The sequence below is a fragment of the Dunckerocampus dactyliophorus genome, chromosome 7 (genome assembly GCF_027744805.1).
Source record: "Dunckerocampus dactyliophorus isolate RoL2022-P2 chromosome 7, RoL_Ddac_1.1, whole genome shotgun sequence".
Lineage (NCBI taxonomy): Eukaryota > Metazoa > Chordata > Actinopteri > Syngnathiformes > Syngnathidae > Dunckerocampus > Dunckerocampus dactyliophorus.
Window position 1 is genome coordinate 1,439,769 of NC_072825.1, and position 10,232 is coordinate 1,450,000.

General features: G+C 43.5%; 1 protein-coding gene across 1 annotated transcript in view; it reads left to right on the top strand.

The window, feature by feature from the left end:
• Nucleotides 1-1,463: 1,463 nt before the first annotated feature.
• The window catches only part of dhx16 (DEAH (Asp-Glu-Ala-His) box polypeptide 16), a 14,066-nt gene continuing 5,297 nt past the window's right edge, over nucleotides 1,464-10,232 (top strand). Inside the window, exons 1-15 of the mRNA XM_054782586.1 lie at nucleotides 1,464-1,744; nucleotides 2,084-2,289; nucleotides 2,365-2,606; nucleotides 2,774-2,957; nucleotides 4,397-4,453; nucleotides 4,528-4,782; nucleotides 4,902-5,138; nucleotides 5,229-5,420; nucleotides 5,489-5,599; nucleotides 5,694-5,809; nucleotides 7,822-8,032; nucleotides 8,105-8,203; nucleotides 8,279-8,431; nucleotides 9,654-9,794; nucleotides 9,881-10,043. Coding sequence (XP_054638561.1) covers nucleotides 2,092-2,289; nucleotides 2,365-2,606; nucleotides 2,774-2,957; nucleotides 4,397-4,453; nucleotides 4,528-4,782; nucleotides 4,902-5,138; nucleotides 5,229-5,420; nucleotides 5,489-5,599; nucleotides 5,694-5,809; nucleotides 7,822-8,032; nucleotides 8,105-8,203; nucleotides 8,279-8,431; nucleotides 9,654-9,794; nucleotides 9,881-10,043 — 2,359 coding nt within the window. The 5' untranslated portion in view covers nucleotides 1,464-1,744; nucleotides 2,084-2,091. The remainder of the gene's footprint in view (nucleotides 1,745-2,083; nucleotides 2,290-2,364; nucleotides 2,607-2,773; nucleotides 2,958-4,396; nucleotides 4,454-4,527; nucleotides 4,783-4,901; nucleotides 5,139-5,228; nucleotides 5,421-5,488; nucleotides 5,600-5,693; nucleotides 5,810-7,821; nucleotides 8,033-8,104; nucleotides 8,204-8,278; nucleotides 8,432-9,653; nucleotides 9,795-9,880; nucleotides 10,044-10,232) is intronic.

Here is a 10,232-nt window from a genome sequence, read left to right on the forward strand (position 1 = left end):
GGCTCTCACTGTGGTTTGCTGGAGTCCCAAAGCTTTAGAAATGGCTTTATAACTAGAGAAATTGAACTCAGGTGTGATAAACCACAGACAAGTAACATTTTAACAGGGCGGCAGTCACTTTTTCACACAGGGCTGTGTAGGTTTGGATTTTTTTTCTCCCTTGATAATGAAAACATTTTAGTTTAAAACTGCATTTTGTGTTCAGTTGTGTTGTCACTGACTAATATGTAAACTTTTTTGATGAGCTAAAATATTTAAGCATGACAAACATGAAGAAAAATAAGAAATAAAGAAGGGGACAAAAACGTATATACAGGTATTTGTATTTTTTACTTTATAATATAAATATATTTTAATAAGTAACAAATAAAATACGGTATATAAAAAACATTTTTTTTACAATAATGTTAAAAATAATAAAATAAAAAATATAACTTATAATATATAACTAAAGCTATATAGCTATCTAAAGAGTTAGAAAAATAAAATAATACAATTGAAATATATCTATACGACTATTTAAAAGATAACTCGAAAATAATCAAAAGTGTCTTTTTGATGTGTATTATTTCTAAGCTTTTGTGAGTTTGACACTTGTGTATTACAGACTATGTGTATGTGTCTTTGTGGACATCTGAGGGCACAGAGCAGTATATAACCCCTATGGGGAGGAAGGCCTCTAACAATACAATATTATTGTTCCCATCTTGTGACGCAACCGTTCATGTGACAAAAGTCACGGCTGTGTGCACATTGCAAAGTGCATTTTCTGTCACGGGCGTCGTGTAGCCGATAATCAGGATCCCAAGATGCAGAGACACAAGTGTCCGTGTAAAAAAAATGTATTAACAATTCCACAAAAAATATAACAAGAACAAAATCGCCAACAGGTAAAAAGTACAACATAAACTCCGGGCCTAGCCTTGGGAAAAATATACAACAAAAGAGTCTTTTGTACCCACTCAGTAAATAATTTTTTTCCTACACCCATCAAATTTTTTCTCTCCATGTCCCCTGAGGGCTCCTTTGTTTTTGGCTTCTTAAGTTTAGAAGAAATAAATTTGAGGGTAACTGGTTAAATCGCTAACTTGCTAGCTTGCTAGTTAGACATAAGACATAAGAGTTGCAGTGTGGTGTAAACAAAGAATAATAGGAGTGTAAAGGTGACTATAGGCGTGTCATTTAATGTCTGCAGGGCTCTAATAATGTTTAAACCCGTATTTAGAAAGTCGTAAACAGGTTTTTCTATGTTCTAACATTGAAAACATTCAATTTATTAACATTGAAAACATTGAATCATATATCGCGGTCGGGTCTGGAACCAATTAACCGCTATAAACGAGGGACGACTTTACAATTAAGACATAGGGTTTTTTTTTTTACATTTGGTTTTGGATGTTGTTGTTCCCTTGATGACCAGCTGGGGGTAGCAACGCCTTTGTCGCCATTGTGCTCTTCTTTGGTGGTGCGAACAGTCCTGCATGAACATGCTTTGAGCGAAGTTAGCAAATGATAAATTGAGTATTTATTTAGTTTTTAAAAGGATTTTGGATGGCCAAAGCGTAAACTGTATCTTTCTTTACTTACGAACCCGTTTACGCTGAAATGTTAGCCAGCGTCTTACTTATTCTGTCGTAGTTAGCAGCAGCCCATGGATTTACTTAGCTAGCATCTAACCGTGAGCTCGTCATTCGTCTCCGACTTGTGGAGTGAAAGCAGGGTCGTTTCTGGACCTCCAAGAGCGGTAAGTAGGCTTTTTGGCGTCGTTGTTCTGGCTTTGATAAACTGTAGATAGTATTTGTTACATAGCAAAGAGCCGAAGAGGAAAATGAAGGCAGCCCAACGCAACAAACTAGTTGTGACTCGATGGGCGGCTGTCAGACATAAACAGGCGGCTTGTACTTCTCTCCTGTTTCCTTATATTAGCCGAGCATTCGTGCACTCAAATTCGCTGGTAGCGTGACGGGTGAAGTTGTAATTCCACAGTGACTGACGTCTACTTTATTAACTTTGCAGCTCATATACACGATGAACAGTACAGTCATGAATGAGATTATGACTGTAGTCGTTTCTTTTGACCTAGAAGAGACCATGGCCAACCTGGAGCAGTGGGTCAACGACCGCCTCCACGACATCCTGGGCCTGAGTGACCGTTATGTGGCCCAGTTCATGATAGGCACGGCCCGCAAGGCATCCAGCTCTCAGGACTTTGTGGCCCGACTCCAGCAGACGGGTACCATCGACATCAACCAGACTGTGACCACCTTTGCACAGGAGCTGTTTGAGAAGGTGTGGACGTATTGACATATATTCCCAGCATAGACGGTAACCCTTGCTTCATCTTTTGCCTCTTGCGTGTTGCAGATTCCTCGTCAGCAGGTTGTGGAGAAAGCCTCCCGGGTGATGGAGCGTCAGGCCATCGAAATGGAGAGGAAAAACCGCACGTACACCTTGCTGGAGGACAGCAACAGCGATGAGGACGCCGGCAGCAGAGATAAGCAGCCGGGGAAGAAGAAAAATAAAGCCAAGGACAGAGCGAGCAAGAGGAAGCACATCAGACAGAAGAAGGAGAGCGAGTCGTCCAGTGAGGAAGAAGTGCCTATAAGGTCAGGTTTGTTTGTGTGTAGGATTATGCTCAAGCAGCTTATAGTTTTTTTCCCAAAAATTCTGAAGGAATGTCCTATGGCGTCTCATAAAGTCACAACTATTTTGCATGCAAACTCCCGTTTCCTCACATTTTGTTGCTCAACACCTGCATATCTTTGTATATCAGGGGTAAGATAAGCCAGGGGAACAATGCAACGATCAAAAAAGAGGAGGAGGAGGAGGAAGAAGAGTGGGAGAAGGAGGAGCGTGAGCGACTGCACGACATCGAGGAAAGAGACGCTTTTGCCGAGCGGGTGAAGCTGAGAGACAAAGACAAGACGCGCAACATAGCGGAGAGGACCGACAAAAAGGTGAGGATGACAACTTGTTGCTGCACACGGCTGCCTCCCATCCCTGCAAACCCTCCTGCTAGCTTGACTTTGACATTCTACTCTGATTTCGGATCAACATTTGCTATAAAAGTAATTAAAAATAACAGCCCACAGGATCTTCTTCACTGCAGTCACCCAACCACTGTGCTGCGGCACATTGGCGTGCCATTAGAGATGATCAGGCCTGCTGTGGGTCCCATTATTATTTACTAGGGGTGTCACGAGACACCCAATTCATGAGATGAGACCATACACAATTGGGTCCACGAGAACGGGACAAGATTTATTTTTTTTTATTTAACCAATTCACAAAACAATGCTGGTGCACTTTGAAATGTTTATTGTGTCACATATTGACGCTCAACAATATTGTTGCCAACATTTATTGAGAACTAATAAGCCACTAATGTTATGGTAATACTGTATATAGGAATAATAATGTGTAATTGTATAATTCTAATAATGAAATATTTCCTTTTAATATGTCATCTTTCAGTCTGTAAAGTTGTGGAATATATTTTTGTGGCATGCCATTTTCTCAATTCGCACTGACTGTCAATCTCTTTTTTTCAATCTCAGCATCTCTTTTGCGTCAATTTCTGTGAATACACGCCATTTTGCGCCGCCCTGTTGGTGTTTTATTTGCAGATTAAACGTCCCAGCGAGTGTTGACTGTCGGGACGGAGGCTCTGCATTTTGATGTGTAGTTTTTTTCCCAGATGGGAAAACTGGGTCAGGTGGATACATTATTAAATTAATTATACAATTCCTATGGGGGGCTGTGACACATGGCTTTGCAATCGTTTTTACATTGCTCCTCACAAGGCTCCCTTGCTGCACTGTCTGTATGTATGTATGTGTGTGCTAGTGACCCCGCCTCCCCCCACAGAGACTGACAAGAGGTCTCACTCTGTTCACCATCGTCCTATGAAGCAAGTAGGTGCTGAGTGAACCCTCTTCCTGCCTGTTTGTAGGCGAGAGGTGAAGAAAAGGGACACACATGAACATGCCAATATATTCAATTATCCAGTTAAGTTTTATGTAACGTGTGATAATTTTTTTTTATCGTGCAAGTTTTTTTTAAATTGAGAAGTCTCGTCACCTATTAATCTCACGAGATGCTGTGACACGAGATCTCGTGACACCCCTATTACTTACTGCAAATAGTATATCTTTATTCATCTATTCTGTGTCAGCGATGTGTAGTGACAGGCAGAAGAATGAAATGCTCTTCCATTAGATGGCAGAAGGTACACAATTAGCCTGTGTTTCCACCTGTTTGCCATTCATGCAGCAGGGTAAGTCTTACCGAAATGTTTCAAATGTACAATGTATGTTTGCTCAATCAAGATCGAGGAACACTGAAGTACTGCATTATTATGAATTATGAACCTTTCATTTGATTGTCTTTTCCCCAGGCTTATGAGGAGGCGCAGAAGCGACTAAAGCTAGCCGAGGACGATCAAAGGAATATGGTGAGCGGAAGACGTGTTTCACAAATGCTTTAAAGGCAATTTATTTTACAGTTTGTGTCCCTTTGCCTCACCAGTTGCCCGAGCTGAGGAAGCAGTCGCGCTGGGAATATCTGAAGAAGCGAGAGGAGGAGAAACTGGAAGACCTGGAGGCAGAGATCATCGACGAGGAGTACCTTTTCACCACAGACGAGATGACGGAGAGAGAGAGGAAAGAGCTGGACTACAAACGTACGCTGCGCGACTTGGCCAAAGATTACAAAAAGGCAGGCGCCAAGGAGCTGGAGGAGAGGAAGAACAGGTACTACATGCCGGAGGAGAACAGAAGAAAGGTAGGTGACCTCTGAAACATCAGGTATGTGGAGCGGGGTGGGGGGGATACTTCTTGTTAATACAATAATAAATACATGCCTTTGCATCCTCTCACCACCTCTTTCTGTTCTTCTTTCAGGAGGTTCCCCAGAAGGAGGAGCTGGAGCTGGAGGAAGTGCCCATGGAACTGGGAGGAGAGCAGGGCCGCTGGGAGGAGGAGAGGCTGAAGACGGCCTCGCTCAGCTTCGGGGCCAAGAAGGAGCGAGAGCAAGGGATGAGGCGGCAGCAGGAGAAGTACCAGCTGATCCTGGAGGAGGCGGAGATGATTGACTTTGTCAGCACCGCCATCACCATGAAGGGAACGCTAACAGAGAAGGTGGGGCCGCCTTTGTTTATTCCTGTGCCAGTTGTTTTCAAATCTGCAGTCAGCTCTATCAATTCCCCCCCTTGTCTCGCTTGTGTTCAGGAAGGCGAGGCTCCGGCGCTGTCCCAGGCTGAGCTGAAGAAACAGTCCATGCAGGAGGTCCGCCGCAGCCTCCCCATCTTCCCCTACAGAGAGGACCTTCTCGCAGCCATCCACGAGCACCAGATCCTGGTCATCGAGGGAGAGACGGGCTCCGGGAAGACCACCCAGATACCTCAGTACCTCCTGGAGGACGTGAGCATCACCCTCATTCTGTTGTATTGAGACATGAAGCACATTGTGACCTGTACGTCGGTTCTTAGGGTTTCACGAAAGGTGGCATGAAGATCGGATGCACGCAGCCTCGGAGAGTAGCTGCAATGTCAGTGGCAGCCCGAGTGGCGCAGGAAATGAGCGTCAAGCTCGGAAACGAGGTCAGCCACCTCTGCTGAGCGCCATTGTGGGTGGAATCATTGATGAGCAGTCATCTAAGATTATTCCGTGTTGTCTTTGTCCCTCCTCACTCAGGTGGGCTACAGTATTCGCTTTGAGGACTGCACGTCTGAGAGGACTGTGATCAAGTACATGACTGATGGCATGCTGCTGCGAGAGTTTCTCACCGAACCCGACCTTGCCAGCTATAGGTAATAAAGTTGCCCGCGTGTACGCATTTTTGGTGCACTCAAGACGTGACCATTAAATACGCTTGTATGCATCGCTGCTCTCAGGTACGTAAGCTAGGCTGATGTCCACACAAACATGGATCATTTCAAGAATGCACCACTCCCCCACACAGGTGTTAAAAAAAACTCCAATCACACGAGAGTAGATTTTAAAAAAACAACCAAAAAAAAAAAGTCAATCTACATCAAAACACATTCACCAGCTGTTATGCGCCGATATGAAGCCTAAAAAAATAACCACAGTTGACTTGGTCATGCATTCTAACACTGATGTTCTTCACTATATAATGAGATATTAGATGTACATTGCATTTAAAATCAGCACACACTTACATGGAGACCAGGAGCCATCATAAATGTTTTTTTTTTTTTTTTTTAATCGTGTCTACCACTGCACAAAATGAAACCAACACACGTAAGTCAATAACTTCATGTTCTGTTTTTAAATAAGGTTTAAAAAGTATGAGACAACGTCACAAATTTCTTGTACGCAAACCAAAAAGCTTTGTTGCTATAAAAGCAGGAGTGTCCAAAGTGCAGCCCGGGGGCCATTTGAGGCTCATGGCTTATTGTTTCATTGAAAAATAACATGAAAAAATTAGAAAAATACAGCAAAAGGCATAACGTAATGAGAAAGATATGTACAGTAATCCCTCGCCACTGTGCGCTTTGAATTTTGTGGCTGAATATGGTCTGTTATTAGTTAAAAATTAAGGTTAAGTACATTTTATATACACTATCTTTTTACCTAAACTAAGCATTTTCACTCATACGCAATTGCAAAATGAAGTAAACTACAAATACAGTATAAGGCATTCACAAGACGTGTTGAAAGATGTTGTGATGATATGTAGTATTCGGCATTGATTGCTAGGTGGTGTCAGTAATTTTACATTGATGAGACAGTCACCACTGCAGGAAGTACTGTACAGAAACTGGATTTTGAAGATCAGATAATATCGGCTTCCGCCACAAGATTGGGCCGATCCGGTTGCCGCATCACATTCGAAACTCTGACCCCACCTCCACCGTGGTCAGGCCACCCGCAAGCAGAAGTTAGTTTCACGTTGGACGTCGGCTATTCGGCTCAGTAGCTACAACGGCAGTCCCCCCGCACTGTGCCCGGACTGCTGTGTCATTGCACGGGGAGCTCGCATGCAGTGGTGGAACTACATGGCCGTGGCCATCTAGACTTTTCAGCTATCAACAATTGCCACCCCAGTGTTAGTAATGGTCTCACCTTGGTCGCCCCAATGAAAAATTTCTGGCTCTGCCACTGCTCGCACAGGAAGTTTGGTTGCTCGCTGGTTGTTTATACTAGGGACCTTCAATAAATTAATTTTACGCTTATACGTATATTCGAAATCACATGTCAATACTGGGTAAAAGGAGTGTAAAGGTGACTATAGGGGTGTTATTCCATGTCTCGAGGGCTCTAATAATGTTAAAAACCATATTTAGAAGGTCAGAAAAAGGATTTCTGTGTTGTAACCACAAAAATATTCCATTTATAAATAAGGAATCCTACTTTGCGAAAATGTAGTTATCACGGCCGTGATCTATGTTCCCACCTTCACCTATGGTCATGAGCTTTGGGTCATGACCGAAAGGACGAGATTGCGGATACAAGCGGCTGAAATTAGTTTCTGGACTGGACTTTCCTACTGCTGCCAAAGCAACCCAGACCCCGATAAGCGGAAGAAGATGGATGGATGGATGGATGGATGGATGGTCGGTCGTGTCTGGAACAAATTAACCGCGATAAACGTGGGGTTACTGTAAATGTGTGAGGTGACGAGTACTGACATCCTCCAATTTGTTCTGAAACATTTTTTCTCATTGGACGTCATGGAAATAGAAAGTTCACCATTATAAAACCTTCATAACATTAACATTATGAACTGTCATACAAGTGTAAAAAGAAGTCAACATGTTGCTGTCACGACACGCCTTACTTTGCTTTCGTCCTTTAGCGTCATCATCATCGACGAGGCCCACGAGAGGACCCTTCACACGGACATCCTGTTCGGTCTGATCAAAGACATCGCCAGGTTCAGACCCGACCTGAAGGTGCTGGTGGCCAGCGCCACGCTGGACACAGAGCGCTTCTCTACTTTCTTTGATGACGCCCCCGTCTTCAGGATCCCTGGCAGGAGGTTCCCCGTGGACATCTTTTACACTAAAGTAAGAAGATATTGAAGAACAAAAGCAGAAGGCCACGTTTGCTGTGTAAAAATATCTGATTGATCCGTCAAGGCTCCAGAGGCGGACTACATGGAGGCGTGCGTTGTGTCCGTGCTGCAGATCCACGTCACACAACCCGCTGGAGACATTCTGGTCTTCCTCACGGGACAGGTAAAATAGTTGTCCATGTTTCATCTGGCTGTGCAGTTTAATGTTCTCCTGCTTTTTCTCCTCATGCCTCCGCAGGAGGATATTGAGACGTGCTGCGAGCACCTTCAGGACCGGTGTCGGCGGCTGGGCTCGAAGATCGCTGAGCTGCTTGTCCTGCCGATCTATGCCAACCTGCCCTCAGACATGCAGGCCAAAATCTTCAGCCCTACTCCGCCTGGTGCCCGTAAAGTAGGATGATTTAGCGTTTTTTTGTGTTGAAATGATGAAGCTATCCACGTAATGAGATTAGGTGGAACTTAAGTGATCCCTTGGGCATGTGCCCTCAGGAACATTAAGGTTCCAATAACAGCAACACTGTATGCAGTACACAAGACAGTAGTAGCAATGGCAGCACAACACGCAGTCAAATTACAGTGATCCCTCGTTTATTGCGGCTAACTGGTTCTAGACCCGACCGTGGTAGTTATTTCCGTAAAGTAGAGCTCCTTATTTATAAATGTAATATTTTTGTACTTGAAAACCTGTTTACTAGTAGTGTTTACTAGACACTCCGTTCACGAGATGGGACGATACACAAGATTGGGTCTGCGAGAACAAGACGAGACGAGACGAGATTTTAGTACTCCTTTTAAGAAAAGTGCAATGAAAAAATATGTGACATTATATTGTAATCTACTACTTGAATTTGTACTACTTTACACTCTGTATGACTGACACAATAGCTCACTCCATTGATGCCGTTGTTCTATGGAACAAACGTGCCGAGGTGCTGAAACTAATGCACAGAGTGAACTCTCCTCCTGCCTGTTTGGAGGGGTGAGAGGAGGAAAACAAACACACATGCACATGGCAATATATTTAGGGAAAATTATTGAGTTCATTTTCATTTATTGTGTGATTAATTAATTTATGATCGGCACAGGCCTAGTGCCCAGGAGACATCTTTTTTGTGATGGAAAAATCTTGTCACGTTTTAATCTTTTGACACCTCCACAGTTTATTACCTTCTAAATAGAGTTTTTAACATTAGTACAGCCCTCTAGACATGAAATAATACAGCGTATTTTAGACAAAAATATGTCAAATTTGTTAATGTGCATATTTTTGACTAATAGGCTTTTTTCCGCCACAAAAATATTGAGGATTTATTTATATATTTTGGAAAAAACCGTGATCGAGTGAAGCCGCAAAATTTGAAGCTCAAAGTGGCGAGGGATTACTGTATGAATAAAATAATTTAAAGTAAGAATAAAAAATTAGGAATGAAAATATAATGTACATATCTACTGTATACGTATTATTAGTGATGCTTAGTGGAGGCTTTTGCATGTTATCTGGGGATTGCTATGATAAGCTATGACATATTAGCTGCAGGGAATTTCACATTTCTACTTGTCCATTAGTGGCCAGTATGGGCTGTTCCGACTGTTTTCCTTGAATTCATTTGAAGGTGGTTGTGGCGACCAACATAGCAGAAACCTCGCTGACCATCGACGGCATCATCTACGTCATCGACCCCGGCTTCTGCAAACAGAAGAACTACGTCGCCCGGACCGGCATGGAATCCCTCATTGTCATGCCCTGCTCTCGGGTGACTGCGCATGTTTTTCACCAAATACCTGCGAGTCCATGTCAAAGGTTGCCATTTTTTCTTACACGCTCGCTTGTGTTTCATAGGCCTCGGCCAACCAGAGAGCAGGCCGCGCAGGCAGAGTGGCTGCCGGGAAATGTTTCAGGCTCTACACAGCGTGGGCCTTTAAGCACGAGATGGAGGAGATGACCGTGCCAGAGATTCAGAGGACCAACCTGGGAAACGTAGTCCTGCTGCTCAAGAGTTTAGGTGGGTTGAGGATCATCGGCTTACGTATTACACTCATATTTTACACATGCCTTTACCGTCCTGTGCCTGCCTTTTCAATTGGCTTGTCTTTCCGACTCTGGAGTTAAGTATTCGTGCAGAGATACCGTGTCTGTGGTGACGCTAGCTTGATATCTTGCCTTAAATCAGAACATTCTTCAGTTGAGATAG